Source organism: Gekko japonicus, unplaced genomic scaffold (assembly GCF_001447785.1).
Source record: "Gekko japonicus isolate JY-2015 unplaced genomic scaffold, Gekko_japonicus_V1.1 scaffold302, whole genome shotgun sequence".
NCBI classification, from domain to species: domain Eukaryota; kingdom Metazoa; phylum Chordata; class Lepidosauria; order Squamata; family Gekkonidae; genus Gekko; species Gekko japonicus.
In genome coordinates this window covers 521,451-539,992 of record NW_015170283.1, presented here as the reverse complement: position 1 = coordinate 539,992, position 18,542 = coordinate 521,451, and the positions used below count along the sequence as shown (strand labels likewise).

Sequence of the window (18,542 nt, the reverse complement as noted above, 5' to 3'; positions counted from 1 at the left end):
AAGCATCATGCATACAGATTAGAACAAGAATGCAAGGGGAACTGTAAGAGCTTGCATGTGGAATTATTTTTCATCCTAATGTGATTGTTACAAAGCACATGATCATCCATCTCCAATAAGCGAATGACATGGAAAAACCTCATTGCCTACATAGTCATCTAATTTCCCAGTATAGTTTTGCATAGGTTTCAATGCACTTTAGTTTTTTACTGTTCTTACTTACTTTGTACTATGCTTATCAAGGCAGAGAGCTCAGTTACAAAATGCTAGAGTAAAAACCATATAAAATCTTAGCGTGCCAAACAGTTAAGCATGCCTTCACTAGAAATTAGCACATCAGTTAAATGAGAAAAATAAGCAAATGCTAATACCAGAAACAAGCAATTCACAACAGACAATTTGCTGCAGTTTTCTTCAGAATACTGTTCAGGTTTCTCATTGTCATACTACATCTATTCCTGATCTCTTTATGAAGTATTTAATATCTAGTCAATAAAATATACATGCAAGATGAGGAAATACTAGGTCAACATATGCTTAACAATGGAGGCCCAGGTAGCAGCCACTGCCAAGGCAGCCTTTTACCACCTTCGGCTGATCCGGCAGCTGGTTCCCTCCCTCAAACACAATGATCTGGCTTCAGTGATCCATGCAATGGTCACCTCGAGGTTGAACTGATCTGTCTCACCCCATCTTGCTTAGCATGTTCACGTTAAGTGCCAGTTACATTTATGCAGATCTGTACAGCTTACTTATCCATCTCTCATGATAGCCTCATAAAGCTACTGTGAATATTATACAGTAATCTATATTCTGGGAATTGTAATATGAATACATGCACTCAGAAAGGCTACTGCATACAAAGTAGTGTCAAATTGATCAAGAAATACCTTTGGGACCCAAAGGTCCAGTTGATCCTTGAAATCCTTGATCACCAGGCTCTCCATGGGCACCAGGAAGCCCCTGCGGTCCTGGGTTCCCCACTGGACCTTAACAAATGAGAATAAATTTGAATCAACACCATCCTACCATAAACGTTAAGAACATTTTGTTGCTTGAATCTGCCATGTTTTAAACCATACCTTTTGAACCAATACTTCCTTGCTTTCCTTGAACTCCTTTATTTCCTGGATTTCCAGGTATACCAGGAACCCCAGGTAGGCCAGGGTTTCCACAGTCACCTGGATCTCCTTTAACAAAAATAGTCTTTCCTCGCGGTCCAGTTTCTCCAGGAAGACCTGAAACAAAAATTAGATACTGTGGGAATCGAACCCGGTTCTCCAGATTAGAGTCTGCCGCTCTTAACCACTACACCAAACTGGCTCTTGGACTGGGACCACTGGCTTAGGAAGCCTCTGAGCGAAAGCAAACATCTGTTTGGAGCTATCAGTTTTGACAATGCTAAGCACTAGTTTGTAGCAGTGGGGGAAATTAGTCCAGTCATTCTACCCCCATCTTTGGTTTGCGGATTTCACTCGTAGGCCTCATAAGTGCATCAAATTGTTCTTGAACTCAACAGGTGAAAAGATTCTTCTGCAGAATCATGCACAAGGGGAAAACCTCCAGACATATTTTGATATGGCTCAAAAAAGTAATGCCATTCATAATTGATCTGCCTCCTGACAAATTCTGGGGAAGGTGGTGTGCTTTCGTAAAGTTTTTTTTTTTAGACACTGTTATATTAGTTGGTGGTGTAGGTTTTCTATTGTCACAGAGGTCAAATTGTATTTCTGATGTTTGTTCATGGAATTACACATTTGTGTACACACACACTAAAAAAAAACTAGAATGTTAGAAATGAATGCAAATCAGTAGTGGAAGAGAAGCATGTGATTGCTATACACTTACCTTGCCCTGACCCGGATGGCCCAGGCTGGCTCGATCTTGGAAGCCAACCAGAGTCAGCCCTGGTATATTTGGATGGGAGACCACCAAGGAAGGCCAGGATTACTATGCAGAGGCAGGCAATGGCAAACCACCTCTAAACGTCTCTTGCATTGAAAACCCTATGGGGTCGACATAAGTCGGCTGCAACTTGATGACATTTACACATATTTACTTATCTTGGCTGAAGCCACCCCAAATAACGCTTCTTTGAATCATCATTATTAGGTAAGGTTAACAGTCGTAACTTCTCACACAAAGCTAAAAAATAAGCATGTCAAGCTACTGAAAAAACCAAATTACCTATCCAAAGGTCTCCTCTTCCTAATCATATCCTCAATCACTCTAATCCAGAGGTGTCTAAGTCATTTGTTACAAGGGCGGGATCTGACATAAATGTCACTTTGTCCGGCTGAGCCGTGTGTGCCACAAAATGTAATGCCAGGTACCGGAGATACAAATTGTATAAAGGACAGTAGCTGGTAAGCTCTGAGTTGGTGTATCCTCACTGCAAGTCCCCATGGGCTGGGAGGGGGGTGCAAAGGAAAATCCATACGGTTGGACTGGAGAGCCAGCTGTGCAGCACTGAGCAGACTTTTCCACACTGCTTGACTGCTGCAGATGAGGTTGTTCCACCATGCTGAAGCCACAGAGTGGCTCCCCCCACTCCTCCCAAGCAGTCTCCTGTTCCCTCCCATGCACTAGTTGCTCGTGGGCTGTGTAAGAGCCCTGGATGGGCCGGTGACACCCCAGCTCTAATCCATCAAGTATGGAGTGTATGCTTGGGTCTTTTACACTGGACTTCCTTTTAGTGCCTATGTGGATGCAAATGGCTGATAAAGAGGTAAAACTCCTGTATCTAGCACTGGTGAGCGCTATGGGAACCGAATCACTGACAGAGTATAACTAGACAAGACATCTGGGGTCCCTGACCCGTTCTTCCATCTCTTTACATTTCTATTCATACTAATTGTTTCTGTATGGGATATGTGTGCAAGGAGGGAAAGCAGAGTGGTATAGCCTGATCTTGTCAGATCTCTAAGCTAGGGAATGAAAGAAATACCATGCAGAACAGGTTTATAAAAATCATGATATAATAAAGATATTTCAATCCCAAATTGCTTGGACAGTTTTTCTTGTTGAATTATATCACCAATAACCAATGAACTATATGAACAAGAAATTGAACAGGGGAACTAATAGAATCTCATAATGTTTTGCAGAATGTACATAATATAAATGTACATAATATCAAGATCATTCAGTGAGAGCCCATATATAGCAATCCTTAATACAATAAATGATCTCATGCAGATGGTTCCCAAAAGGAGTCTCTTAAGAGCATGCTAGCTACAGGCAGCCTCGTTTCGCTGTAGAGTTTTATCAAAGTAGAACCGATATTCCAATTTGAACAATGTTTTCTTTCCAGTAGCAGTGGCGGCAAACCAAACCCTCAGCAGCCCTGAAGGCAATGTTTTCCCTTTGTTAAACTGCATTCCACCTACGGTTACTGCAGTCCTAGCCCAACAACACCCCCAGTTCCCTTTCCTGGTATATCAACAGACATGAGATCCAGGCACAGGTAGGTAATATTCGATTTAGTTTAGTCCTGAGCCTAAGTTAGTGATCTGTCTGATTAAAGATTTTTATAGAAAATCAGTACCTCTGATGCCATTCAAACCAGCAGGGCCTTGATCACCCGGAGGCCCAGGTGGTGCGTCTCCACATGGCTGTCCAATAGGTCCTGAAGGCCCAGGAGCCCCCGACTTGCCTGTAAGAAGCAAGATGATCATTTTATATTTCAGAGTGGATATAAATATGTTTAATACTGTTTATGCCTGTCATTACTCAATGTTTTGCATATTCCAGGTTATGTTTCTGTGACCTAAAATGCAATTCTTCCCTAGGCAGTGTGTGCACTGTGACTGCCACATGACATGTGACATCCCCAACATGATGACATCACCTGGAAGTGGCATCATCATGTCAGGGACATTGTGTGGGGACACTCTGGTATTTGGGCAACCTCTATGGTCTGAAGGCGAAAAAACCAATAGAGTTTGCCCAAATGCCAGAGTGTGCCCGACACGATAACATCACTTCCAGGTGATATCATCACATCGGGGATGTCATGCAATGTCCTCGCCCACTTCCAGAACACTCCCAAATCCCCCTGCTGGAGTGACATGGGGACCTGGCAACCCTGTTTCCAGGGCCTACCTGGAGGTTGGCAACTCTAGAAGGTGATAAGGAAGCAGGGGGGGAAGGGGAGGAAATATGGGGCTTTCAGGAAAAAGAAAGGAAACCATGTGGGAGGGGGAATGAGATGCCTCCCGCAAAGCCTTGCAGGTTCCCACTTGTGGTAGTATAACTTGCATTTTTTGTGCTGTCCTCAGCTTAGATGTCCTGTTAAAATAATCAGGAGATGAATTTGGGAGGGATACTGAATCTAAGTACAGTGGAGGGTAGGGATGACGCCTGATCTACAAGGGAACTGGATCTCACAACTCTTTGCTATTTCTCTGTTGCTGAGTAGGGAGCGTCTTGCTGGGGTAAGATTCTGACATGGACAGCTTTTTACTTCCAGTGACTTACACCTTGCAGTGCTTTGGAATGAAGTCAGAATGTGACAGCTGCCATTATTTGCATATTCAAGCTGGGGGGAATTATCTCACAAGTTGTTCTATTAGACCTGCCTCTCTGCAATTCTTGGCAGGTTCCCAGCTGCCATGGGGCCCACAATGTGTTCGAACTTGCTTCTGATCATAGAGCTCGTGTACTTCCTTAGCCTAATTACCTAAACCAACTGGAGGAATGGGTGAGCCAACAGAAGCCTCTGGAAGAAAAGTCTTGTGGGTTTGAGGAACTATCAGGCAGTCCTGCTTACTTGCATGGAAAGAAGATATACAATTGACACAGGCTCTTCCCTGGAGGAATGAGGAAGGAACCCTCCCTCTGGGACAAGATGGGCAAAGTCCCCATTCTGAGGATGCCTCCTGATGAGGAAGAAACTTTAATTTCTTCCATGAAATCTGCTGTAATGTAAGATTTCCCAATATTCAGAATTAATTTCATAAGTCAGTGTGTTCCTTACTGATGTTTACAAAGAGGTGCATTCTTGCGTACTGCTAGCAATAACAACCTTCGCAATTAAAGACACAGCCACATGAAACAACTGCTGTCTGTTAATTGTACAAAGAAATCCCAAGCAGAGGTCATTTCGGGGGGATCGCGGGGGATCGCAGTTCCCCCGGGTGAGGTACGGGGGGCCAGGGCCACCACCCTCTGTATTGGAAAGCCTGAACACCAGGCTCTGACGTCACCAACATGGCGACGAGAGTAGTCATAACAGTCCTCTAGTGGTGATGTGTGGTTAAGCGGGCAGTTTGAATTCAGTTGGTGCAGCAGAAAGATTTCAGTTAGGGGAGACTAGTGTTGGCTGTTGACTCTTCCTCTTTAATACTCTGCAAACAACCTTTAGAGAAGAATTCCAAATATTTTCTTTCCTTCATTTGTGGAGTAAATATGCCTTTTTGTTGTTGTGTTCCTGAATGTAAGGGCAATTATAATCAGGATCACATAGTGAATGTTTTCAAGTTTCCATCAGATGCTCTTCTGAAACAGAGATGGATTTCTGCCATCCATCGTGATAACTTTATTCCATCACAATCATCATGGGTTAGTAAAATATTATCATGTCAATGTGTTGCATACAAACTGTTTTCTATAAGTAGAAATGTATAATGTATATTTTGGTAGGCAGACGCAATTTCACGCATGGTTGTAAACTTTTTGTAATTTTGAAAATCATGCTCTGACCCTCATAAACTGTACAGTACCTTTTGTATGCAATTGTGGATTTAAATTTCCTGTCTCACAACCAGTGTTCCCTCTAAGCTGAGTTAGTGTGAGCTACCTCACAGTTTTTTAGCCTACAGCTCACACATTTTTCTCTTAGCTCAGGAATGAAGCAAAGTAATGTATGCAGTAGCCAAATCACTCACTCACTACCTTAATGCCAGGAGCTCACAAAATAGAATTTTTGCTCACAGGTCTCCACAGCTTAGAGGGAACATTGCCACAACACTCCCTCAAAAACAATAACAGCACATCAATACCTATGTGTTAATGCACTTAAATGCAGCGACTAAATCAGATGTCAGTGCAGGAGCGCATGTAAATAATCCTTAAAAGGAATAAAGGTTGCAATGTCAAAGAAGCCAGTAAAACGTATTACATGGACTGGGTCACTCATTACTGTTTGAAAGGTAGGAGAGGTTGAGGTTTTATAAGCTCCTCTCTGGTTGTTTACACTCCTTGTCTCTAAGGGACTGTTGTTAGATACATTGCAGAATTACTCAGGTTTAGTCATATTGGACCGCTTTTGCCTTACAGGTATGTATTACTCACTTCCAAACCAGTGATGTCTTATGGCAGACAGAAGTGCCACTTCTGCCACTTCATTGCACAGTATCCTGGTTTCCATAATCAAAGGGCTGGAGTGTATTGGTTACAAGGTTTTCTGCATCGCGTCAGACAATAATTCAATTAACAGAAGTGCCATGTCATTGTTTTCCGCGGACAAACAGGTCAGAATAGTTTATAGGCATCCAGTGACACCAGAACGCCCTTTATTTTATATCATCGATCCTGTTCATATTATTAAATCTGTGCGGCATCGCGTCAGACAATAATTCAATTAACAGAAGTGCCATGTCATTGTTTTCCGCGGACAAACAGGTCAGAATAGTTTATAGGCATCCAGTGACACCAGAACGCCCTTTATTTTATATCATCGATCCTGTTCATATTATTAAATCTGTGCGAAATAATTGGCTCAATCAGAAGAACAGTACAAAAGACATGTTTTACCCTGCATTTCCAGGCAGTGGTGAAACTAAAGAGCTTATTGCGTCGTTTTCAACATTGATAAAGATGTATGAATTTGAGAGCACCTCTATTGCTAGGTTTGCATATCCGCTTACATTGAAGGCTTTGTGCCCAACAAACTTAGAAAGGCAGAGTGTAAAGCTTGCATTGCAGGTTTTCAACTCACCTGTGGCAGAAGGTTTAAAGGTCGCCAGTAAAAAAATTGACTTACCGAATGCCCATGGCACTGCTGAATACATCCGCATCATGGTTAAATGGTTTGACATAATGAATGTTAAATCAAAATTTAAGGGTCTGCATAAGCTGAATCCTTACATGGAGCCAATGGTTTCTGGCGATATGAAGATTATTTTCTTGCTGCAATTTCTTGACTACGTCATGTTTAAAAATGTATGTTCAAACTTATAGTTGTGTGAAAAGAAAAAATGAATGTTTTATCTTGAAAATATGACAGCTATGTCACAAAAGTGTTGTACTCTACAAGTTTACTTAGGATGTTATTCTTTATGAAAATTTACCCTGTTCCTTATGAAAATTCAATAACACTTATTTTTAAAAAATGCTGTGTCAATGTTAAATAAAAAGTAATGATGAAAACCAGAAGTTATTAAATTATTGGTATTATTTGACAATACCATCATACAACAGACATCCACCACTCTCCAATATTATATGAAACATACACTCAAATATAATATAATGAGATCCTGCTGTTAGCTAACTAGTGATGAAATGTATTGATCTAATATTGATCTCATTATGAATGAATAACCAGATTCTAGATTGGTACCATAGATCTGGAGAATCTCAAAGTCTTCATCTTTTTAGAATTTTTCAGATTCTTAGGTCATAATGTAGAAACATTTCACAAGGTATTCTGTAGGCCATTCAGTCAAAGCTGTGCCTTGAGAGAAGATAATATAGTGAGTATAACTGAAGCCTATCTTCCTTTTGTTAGAATGTACAAGGGATGAAATTCCACAATTTACTTATTTCATTGTTCAGTTTGTTAGTATAACTAGGAGGCTTATCCTAATATGTAACCCCCCTACTGTAGCTTCTGCAGTTGAGGTTTATGACAATTACTTCCAGATAAATTCATACTCAACTTTACATTTACAGTGAACATTTGAACATGATCTGTATTCAGTCCTCCTAGTACTTGCTATGTACTTGCTATGACTTGTCAATAAAATTTAGTGTTAAATACAGAAGGAAACACAGTCCAGAAAAGGACAAGTTGGTTGGATCATGTTTACAGAAATGCTAAGAACCAGGGGAATGTTTACTTGTCTTGGCTCAAAGTGCACTTGAAAACTTAGAAGAGAATTTGAACCACAGTTGAGTTTCTACACTCAAATATGCAATGGAAACTGAACTCAGTAACACTGTAAGCTAGTGTGAAGTGTCTGGAAAACTGCAGTGAAAAAATCAAGAGAATATCTTGTTGTTGCTTCCGGCCGCCCCGCTTCCGGCCCTCATTCAGCCAGGAGGAGGCAGGAGAAGAGGGAGGGTAAGTTGCTTCCTCCCTGCCTCTCTCCACCCCTGCCTGCCTGGGGCCAGGGAGGGCCTTCGCGGGGCTTCCTTGCACTCCCGCCGGCCTTGCAGGTTCACCGCCGGGCCCCTCATGGGGCTCGACAGTGGCGCTGCAAGGCCAGCGGCGGCCGGCGGCCGGGACCGTTGGGGGCGGGGTGTGTGGCCATGAACAGCGAACCCACCCGGGTGCTGGTAGGCAGCCCCACCCCTTGAAAAATGTGGCCATAGAATTAGGAGCAATCTGCGCTTGCAGCACAACTGTAAACCGCTCTGAGACCTCCGGGTCTGAGCGGTATAGAAGCTGAATGTTAAATAAATAAATAAAATGTCAGGGGGTGTGGCCTTATGACACACTTCTGGTGATGTCAGGGGGTGTGGCATATGCTAATGAGTTATGCTAATGAGTTCCCCTAGCTTTTTTTCTACGAAACGACCCCTGATCCCAAGCATATGTGTTCTATATACTGCTCCTTAATAGTGCAGCAAAATTAGTTAATAATAAAATAATTATTTAATTAGTTGATAATTAGTTATTGGAAGAAAACTTACCAGGCGGCCCTAACAAGCCTGTGTCTCCTGGGGGTCCTGGGAGGGAAATTCCTGGTAGTCCAGGTTCTCCTCTACTGCCTTTTGATCCAGGTTCTCCAGTGCATCCTGGAGGCCCCATTTCACTTAAACCTTTATAGGAAAGTAACTGCATGATGTAAAGCTTTATATGAATGAAAGACAGATGCACAGAATGGAAATTCCAACTGAAGCAATATTGCTTCCTTTCCAGGTGAGTCTGGAATACTGTGGGCAATGCCCCCCAAGAGCCTCTGAACATGGCTAAGTGTGCCTGAGCAGCATCCCCAAAAGCTTAAATGGCTGTAGCCACAAGTTAAAATGGACAAACAAGCCATCTCAGGAATACAAGAATTGCTTTACACATGCACACAGGCTTCTCTGGATCTCCGAAGGGCATTAAGATCAGCAGATAAGAATCTTCTGATGGTCCCCTGCCCCAAAGATATCTGGCTGGCCTTTTCCACCCTGACCCCTGCCTGGTGGAACTCTCTGCCGAATGACATCTGTGCCTCGTCTGACCTATTAAAGCTTTGCAGGGCATGTAAGGCAGAGATGTTCCATCAGGCCGTTGGTTGAGGCCAGCAACGGTTCCTTACATCTGCCTGGCACCCCCCCCCCAAAGACTGAAAGCTAGCACAGCCATCTTGTTTTTTAAAATGTCTCTGCATGCTTAAATGCCTTGAATGTTTTTAATACTGAATTTTTATGGTTTTAAAACACACTGAATTAATTTGTTGTAAACTCCCCTGAGCAAGAAGGAAAGGGTGGTCAAGAAATCTAATAAAATAAATAAGTTTGGTTGCAAGAAGCTTGCCAGTCTGAAATGCAGCAAATATTACAATGTTTTTCAGCTGTATAACTATTGTCCTTAATATAAGTTATTTTTAAATTCAGTTTTCTTACTAAGATTTCATGATCTGGTTCATTCTAATCAAGTTAATAGTAATTAATTATAGCTGAGTCCAAGCTTCAAATATTTGAATAATAAATTTGGACCATTGTGCTTCCAGATATAGTATGATTGTCATAAAGCCAAATAATGATCTTATGACTTTCATACTAAATACACTTAACATGCAGTCTGTATGTCACTTATCATTTTTTACCTGGAGGTCCTGGTAAACCTTTTTGACCCCGTAGTCCATTCAAGCCATCTATTCCAGGCAATCCCGGAGGGCCTTTGAAATATTACAACAAAATATAAACAAAATGCTGAATACATTTTTGCAATTTGAGCATTTACTGAAAACGCCTGGCAGCTGAAAAATATGCTGCATCATTAGCAGATGTGGACTTTTTTAAAGTAAAAAAATTAGATTTAGGAAGATGAAGCAAATAAAGCCAAAAAGTTTCTTGCCTTTTGTACATTAACAACAGATTTCCTGGCATGAAAAATTGAGAAGATTTAATTATTTAAAAACATTCCTGCTCTGTTCTTTTATTATTTTATAGCCTCTCTTTCAGTCAAATAACACTTTCACTACAAACTCCAAAATAAAAGTAACAATCTTATTTCTACTTCTCTTGACACTTCTTAAAATGTGTAGAAGAGCTTTAGTTTAGGGGAGGAGAGCCAAAGCAGTTGCTTTAAGCAAAAAAAAAGTGAATCTTTAAGATCATGTCAACTTTGTTGTGTTCTTAATGCGAGGCATCGAAATTAAAAGGCAGAATGGGTTCAAACAGGAGCACAGTTTAATATGTCCAGTTCCTTCCCTGTTGGAGTTACAATGAGTACAACTTTCTTTCTCCCTGTTTCTGCCCACAGCAAGTCCTGGACTCGGGCAGTCTAAAACACTGGTCCAGATTAAAGGAACAGAGTAGTCAAAACACCACAAAGTAGTGCTCCCAGGTTCTGGGAGGGGATGGGGGACTCAGGGTTGCCAGATTTAGGCTGGGAAACTCATGGAGATTTGGGGATGGAGCCTGGGGAGGACAGGGACCTCAGTGGGGTACAATACCATAGAGTCTACCCTCCAAAGCATCCATTTTCTCCAGGGGAACTGATCTCTGTAGTCTGGAGATGAATTGTCACTCTGGGGGTTCCCCAGGTGCCACCTGGAGGCGGACATTCCTAAAAGACAGAAGTGACTGGCTCTTTCCATAATTACTCTGTTCCATCTGATATGAGCCACAGAACTACCATAATCACCATTTTTGACCCAGAAGAATGCTAAATGGAATATTTGTGAAAATTGAAGTCTATTTACGGCAGTTCTTTGGCTAAATGTTAGGCAAGAGATATGACCAGTGTGCAGCAGCTGACTCCAACATCGGTAAATATTAAGGATTAATCTTTGGAATCTAATTTGTTGCTGATATCTCTCTTGATTTTTGGTTTATTTAACCATGATTGATGGTTCTGTTTACTTTGCTTTCTAACTTTTGCCAACCATCCATTACAACAGCAACACTTGTAAGTCTATAATTAGCACAGTCACAGCTCTACACTGCCAGATATAAGCTGAGTTTGCTACAGTGGAAGTCAGCCATTATTTGCTATATTTTACAGCACAGTACTGTCTGAAGCTAACCTTATTTAAATGTATGTGACCATTTACTTCATGGGTAACTAAAATAAGTATGGTTTCAGGACTGGACCATTAATTATAGATATGGGGAAACCAATTTTAAAATAGCTGTGGGTTTGCTAGGCATCCCCTGTAATACCATTACCTTATATCTAAAAATTGTTTAAATAAGAGCACTGTTGGCATAATAAGCAGAAAGCAGGGGGTTTAGTGTCTAAATATAATGCATTCGTTTGACTATCAAAAGTTTTCATTCACAGACACAATAAACTAATTGGGGGAAAACAGACATGGCAGAAATCATGAGATCTCTATGTGTAAAATGCATCTCACACAGTCCCAGTTTGTATCAAGGTCATGCAGAGAAGGAAGGGGCTTTATTTTTAAATGTTTAAATAAATGAGACACAAAGTGGCTTATAAAAATTTAAAAACAAATACAAATATTGTTTAACCCTTGAATGTTGGTTTTACTAACTGAGGCTCCCACAGACAGGTTTTCATACTTTAAAGAGAAAAACATGTCCTTAAAAATATCTTTTTACCTTTAAAATGCTAATAAAAAGGTGGAGAGCCCAGTTTTGGTTATTGCTGCCAACTGGTCTTGAGAAAAATTGCATGCCCTTTTAACAGAAGCTTAATGCGATGTTATTTACCAGATGATATTATCTCCATGGCATGAAAAGTTTCACCTGCCTATTTCCACTCCATAAACCACTATTAATGGGATGGGATATTTTTTCTCCAGGCCAGTTGGCAACCCTAGTTTTAATCAATGAAACAAAGCTGAGACTGAAGAGTTAAAGTCCCTCATTTTTCCTGCATGGCCCTGATGCAAATTGTTTAGGGTTGGGATAAAGTGATTTGGGACTGAAACCAATCCTTTAGATCTTTTGCATCTGAATGAGGCACAGAGGCACAGAGTATGTTGTTGTTGTTTACTTCATTTCTACCCCTCCTTTCTCCCCAATGGGAACCCAAAGTGGCTCAGGGGGGTCAAACTCATTTGTTATGAGGGCCGGATCTAACATAAATGTGACCTTGTTGGACCAGGCCATGTGTGTCATAAACTGTAATGCCAGGTAGTGGAGATATAAACTTTATAAAGGACACAAATGTGCTTAAAACATTAGCACTCTTGCAGTGTTTTGTTTATTTATCAATCTCTGATAACTAACACCTCTTACCAGGGGTCATTTCTTAGAAAAAGAGCTAGGGGGACTCATTAGCATAACTCATTAGCATATGCCACACCCCCTGACATCACCGGAAGTGTGTCCTCCCCACAGCCGGCGGCGACCTCCAGCGGGCACCAGCAGGGAGCTCCAGGCCCCGCCCTCCCGCACCTCACCCGGGGGGATGGCGTCCCCCCGCGTCCCCCCCCAAATGACCCCTGCTTCTTACTCTGAATTATCAAAATCTGGAGACAATCAATGTCTGTGCTGTAGCAATCTTGAGTATGCTGTTCAGGTGTTGTTCAGGTATGTATCTGTAAGTTGCAAACCTACTTTTGATTTATTGACATTCATTACAGAAATCTCATAGTTAGTGCTCTGAGCCTAAAATGCAGGGGAAAACCTTGATGTATTTCATGGTTCGAAGGTAAGTAACACCACCTGCTAAATAACATCCCATTAAGCCTGTAATTAAATGGACAGGACATTTTTCTGGCTGGCAACATTAAATTTATAGGACAGAATCTGCCCTTAGGATAATACACAGGTGTGTTCTGTTCCCATAACTCTGTAAGCCAACTAAAAACGCATCAGGGTATATGGTCCAAGCAACTGTATCAGGCACCTTGAGTCAAGAGAAAAGGTGAGGTATAAGAATTTTAATTAATAAATAAAATCACCTTTGATACACAGCTCTTGAAGTTCATGTTAAATGTTCCTGCAGGAAAAGTCTAGGCTAGCACACTATGAAGATAGTACATTTGGATCGACACTTGGCTCAATTGTGTATACATGATAATATATAAAAGAAAAACGGGGGCGGCTGACTCATAAGTCTACTGCCAAGTTTGATGCCCCACATTAGTTCATACTATTAATGCAAATACATGAGTAGCTGTACCCCATTCTATAATTTATTCATTAATTGAAAATGTATATGCTGCTTTTCCAGAGATCTGCTCCAAGCCGTTTATTTGCCTGCTTAGAGGCTCATACCTTGGTGCCAAAAATAAAATCTGCATCCAGAATCTATCTTGGACTTCCTCCTTTGAATAGGGTTTTAAAAATTCTTTCAGTTGATCAAATTTGACCCCTAGAGGAATTGACATATCCCTGACTTCAGTGTCAGTATGATTAGGCCCAAGGTGTATTTTTAAAATACCCAGCATTTTATGGCTTACAATTATATTCGCTGCTGTTCATTCCATACTATTGCAACATTTAGTGTCACATCTTGTAAAAGCTCTACTACTTGCAATATTTACCTTTTCGACCTGGGGGTCCAGGTAATCCTGGAAAACCTGGAGGTCCCAAAAGGCCAGGATTACCTTGGTCACCTGGAGTTCCTGTCAATCCTGCAGCTCCCTGAGCTCCTACAGGTGGAAAAGATGAGCATCCAATCATATCAAGCTGCCTTATACTGAATCAGATCACTGGGCCATCAAGATCAGCACTGTCTACTCAGACTGCCAGTTGCTCTCCAGTATCTTACACTACCTGTTCTTTTAACGTGAGATGCCAGGAACTGAACCTAGGACCTTCGATATGCCCCTCAAACAACATTTACTACTTTCTTCTCACCTGTTCAGCTCCTCCACAGCAAAATGGATATATTTTGTTGAGGTCTAGAGGGGGACTGCAAAAGTTAACATAAAATCAACAATGCAATCAGACCAGCCTGGCTTTGGGCATACCATAGCAACTACCATTTTTCAAATGTTTGTAACAGTCAAAGGCTAATACAGCTTGAACCCTAGGTTTGCCATCATTAGGCTTATGACTGCCTTACCAAAGCACAGGTTGATGCAATAGATATCAGCATGGGCTAAGATGGTCATATGAGCCTGTACATCAGCCTTAATTTCTCTTCCTCTTTTATTGTTCCATTACTGATAAGTTTCCAAATCTTATCCACTGTAGCCCTTGTAGCTGATAATCTCTAATATTAGATTTAAACATTTTCTTTCTTTACTTCCTCCTTACCTGGGAAGCCAGGAGTTCCTGGGTATCCAGGTAACCCTTTGGATCCTGGTCTTCCTGTTTCCCCTTGAACACCTGGTACTCCTTGAACACCTGGTAGTCCATTGAGTCCTTCAAGAAACAAAACAAAAAAAATTATATAAAAGATTTCCCGTAGAACATATTTCCATGCACATAGATTTGCTGTGTTTCTCAGCAGACAGCTTTTCAGTAACATATCAACATATTGCCTCCTCCATGAATGGTACAAAGCCCAAGGATATCCTTACAGACATGCATGCTAGTTGTGGTTCAACAGCATCATAACTGATAACCCAACGCTCCCCCCAAAATATAGAACTATTTCTTTCTCTGGCCAAATTTAAAGCTGCAAAAATTTTCCTTTCAGTATCCAGGCAGATGGATCTGACACATTCTAGGAACTTGCACTAGCCATCACTCATCAGATTTGATTAATTCAGACAGTAGTTCACCACTGAGTGCTAAGCTGTACAAATTCTCAGCAGAAGACCATTCTGTATAATTACAGCACAGCTGTAACAATATTACTAATGCCTTCTTAGCAATATGTAATTTAGAAATGCATGAAAAGATATTGCTGGTCTTTATTTTCATCTCTTTTTGTTACTATAGAAGCAAACCCAAATTTGCCACTAAGTAAACACTCAACAAGAAACTGTGACCAAACATACATGCATGCAACATATGTTATTAGGAAACAAATGTGCATTGCTATTTATACTTTACACTTTTAGATGCATAGTCAAGACTACATGCATAGGATAATATGGTTGATAAAAGTTAATGTTTGGATGAGAGACTATCTGCCTCCTGGTGTCTGAGAAAAAGATGGTTGCTGGATTGGTTGCATTTAGGGCCTCTAGGCCCAAGTTGTATAAAATGTAAGTAAACTTGTTGAGGTGTTTCACAAGTCGCTGGGATCAGTTCATTTGGGGATTTGGAGCCTCTTCCTAAGTTCCCATTATACAAACCATCTCAGATATATAGTTAAAATGTAATGTAAGTGGTCCTGAATAAGCATATTGCAAGGTTCTCCTTTCCTATAACAATGATGGGTATCTGTCCAAAACAGGCTGGAGGGCAATGTAACATTTTTATCAGGTGGTAGCATGGACCCTATGGCCACTTCATAAAACAAATATGGTTAACACATGAAAGTATGGGGAAATGAAGGTGTGGAGCTGCCATATATTGAGTTGAGCCATTGGTTCATCTAATCCAGCACTGTTTATTCAGAAAGGCAGATGCTCTCTGCAACCGTTGGTATAGTTGCTTCCCAGCCCTGATACTGGAAAACTGAGGGACTGAACTGGGAATCTTTTTCATGTACAGCACAAAAGAACAAAGGCTTAAAAAAAGGCTTAAAATATTTATCCTATACATAACCTTGAATCATTAATAGAAAAACTACTGACAATTAAGAAACTATAAAATCATTACAAAATGAATAAATGGAGTAAATAAATAAATAACTCTAACCCCTTCATATTTTATGATATGCACAGAAGACATCCAGCATTCATGTGGTGAATATGTCTGCCACATAAAATATGAACCAGCCATACCTTAACAGTTTAAGGCTCGAAAGTTTGTTAGCCATAAATATGTGATGGTAATTCATAAAATCTGCCAACAAATGAAAGCCCAATAAAGAAAAAAAAGCAGGTGAGTCATTTAATCAACCTGTTTTTAGTACATAATAACCAGAAACACTATCACCTGGCAATCCTCGATTTCCTGGAGGGCCTCTCTTACCAGGCTGGCCAATGTGAGGAGCTGGATCTCCTCTGTTACCTGTACAAGTTAAAGACTGAGATTACTCTGGTAAGTAAGATATATACCATACCCAACAGGTGAACAAGTTTCTCTCTTTATGTTAACAAAAATATATACATGTTTCTGCAGTCCACAATATCTCCAAAATTCTGCTTCTGGATGACTGGGGACCCCCCGGGACAGTATGAAGGAAGCAGTCAGAGCCCTACTGTGGGAGGAGGAATCAGCACAAACCACTCCCCCTTCTATGGAAATGTCTACTGGATCCTACCATGTTCCTCCAAACCCTCCACCATTTGAAAATTGCTTTCATATCAAGCCCTCCAGCATAGCTTGTCCAAAAGTTCGTTGTTCTAGAATTTTCAACTGCTTCGCATTTTTATTTTTAAAGGATTTATGTTGGAGGGGGCACTTTCCAGGTTGTTGCTGTTTCAAAACGTTTATCTTTCAGCATTATTCTGGTTCTGATTTTACAGTTCTTCTACAGTTTTAAAAATTGTGTTATGTTTTCTGAGGCAGTGGTTTGGGGTATTCCTTTTAGTTTTGAAAATTTGTTCTGAAAGAATTGTCTGGTTAGGTGTTAATAGTAGTTAAGTGTAGGTGAGGATTTAGGTATTTAAAAAAACACAGTACAAATTTCAGTTTAGGATTCAGTAAGTGTTTCCCTCCCCTCCCCAAAATTATGCCTTTGTTAGGCTTCCAAAATAACAATAAGTCAATGGTTTAAAAAATAAATAAGGGGAACATAGAGTTGAATTTTTTAAAAAAATTATTTGGCTGGCCTGAGCATTAAAATAATTGAAACCAGGTGGGTTTTGGGGGAAAAGTTAATTGCAGGTTAGCACTGGGAGGAAAAGGCAAGGGCAGCTGGTTAATAAGTCGAGTTCAACAGCAAGTTTGTTAGTGCTCAGAACCAGTGTGCAGGTATAGCCTATTGCAGCAGCAGGCCTGCCAGGACCTCCTAAACCACGGGCAGAGGACGGGGGACTTAGGGTTGCCAGATCCATGTTAGGAAACTCCTGGAGATTTGGGGATGGAGCCTGCGGAGGACAGGAACCTCAGTGGGATACAATGCCATGGAGCCCACCCTCCAAAGCATCCATTTTCTGCAGGGGAATCAATGTCTGTAGTCTGGAGATCAGCTGTAATTCCAGGGGATCCCCAGATCCCACCTGGAGCTAGCTTACTTTGGTGAAGTAGATCAGGGGGACAGGATGACCAATAGGAGGGAAGTGCAGTGGGGTTCAGGGAGAAGACTGAGCAGAAGAGTAGTAAAGCAAAGGGGATGGGGAGGACTACATCTTTCCCCCTACCAGTGTGGAGCACTGCCCCAAGGCAGTCTTCCTCTACCCCTGTGGGGTTCTACAATGAAGAGGCTTCGCCAGGCCTGCTTCATTGAGGCTGCTGTCAGGGAACTGCTTACAGAGGTGCTTAAAGTAGGTACTGGCACTGGACAGCAGTCTGCTACTTAGCCTGCTCCTCCTCCAGCTGTTAGGACTCAGCAGCAGCAGCAGCAACCTGAGATGTCTTTTGGGCTGAACTTGGGGGCTGAGAGGCTTTGGATCAGAATGATAACCTTTTATTTCCAATAAATTATTCTTGTTTATATACTTATCTTTCCTAATGCATGTACCAAAAATGTACCAAAAAGAATATTTTTATGTATCCATTAGATCTTTTGTCACTGCATTATTACCTTTAGCTCCTTTTGCACCATCAAGTCCTGATTTTCCCAGAATACCTGGTAGTCCCTGTGCACCCTGATTATTTTATTAAAAGAAATTGTGTGCATTAGTTATACTATATAAAATAGGGACATCCTGTAACAACATATTTTGGTCTCCAAGCCTTGTGAACAAAATGCATATTGCATTAGTCTAATAATCTTCATGTGCTAAATCCTGAAATAATAATAATAATAATAATAACAACAACAACAACAATAATAATAATAATAATAATAATACATTGTAGTTAGATTAATACAAATAATATATTTAGTTTAATATACTGGATAGTCTGAGGAGCTAAAAAGTCCTGAAACTGAATGATGTAGATAGCAGAACCTGACCTTTCATATCTGGAATTTTTTACATTGACATTTATTCTATGTTTGCTCATGCAGCACAATCTGTGAAAACAATGCTTAAATGTGACAGGAGAAGGATACATTTCATTGACTTTTG

General features: G+C 40.8%; 1 protein-coding gene across 1 annotated transcript in view; it reads right to left on the bottom strand.

Moving 5' to 3' along the window:
- COL4A4 (collagen, type IV, alpha 4) overlaps positions 1–18,542 on the bottom strand; it is a 103,391-nt gene that overhangs the window by 11,295 nt on the left and 73,554 nt on the right. The window contains exons 31-39 of the mRNA XM_015417825.1: positions 18,053–18,116; positions 16,300–16,374; positions 14,563–14,670; positions 13,845–13,952; positions 9,984–10,055; positions 8,860–8,988; positions 3,548–3,655; positions 1,083–1,238; positions 891–989 (exon numbers count right to left, since the gene is read on the bottom strand). Of these exons, the coding sequence (XP_015273311.1) occupies positions 891–989; positions 1,083–1,238; positions 3,548–3,655; positions 8,860–8,988; positions 9,984–10,055; positions 13,845–13,952; positions 14,563–14,670; positions 16,300–16,374; positions 18,053–18,116 (919 nt within the window). The remainder of the gene's footprint in view (positions 1–890; positions 990–1,082; positions 1,239–3,547; positions 3,656–8,859; positions 8,989–9,983; positions 10,056–13,844; positions 13,953–14,562; positions 14,671–16,299; positions 16,375–18,052; positions 18,117–18,542) is intronic.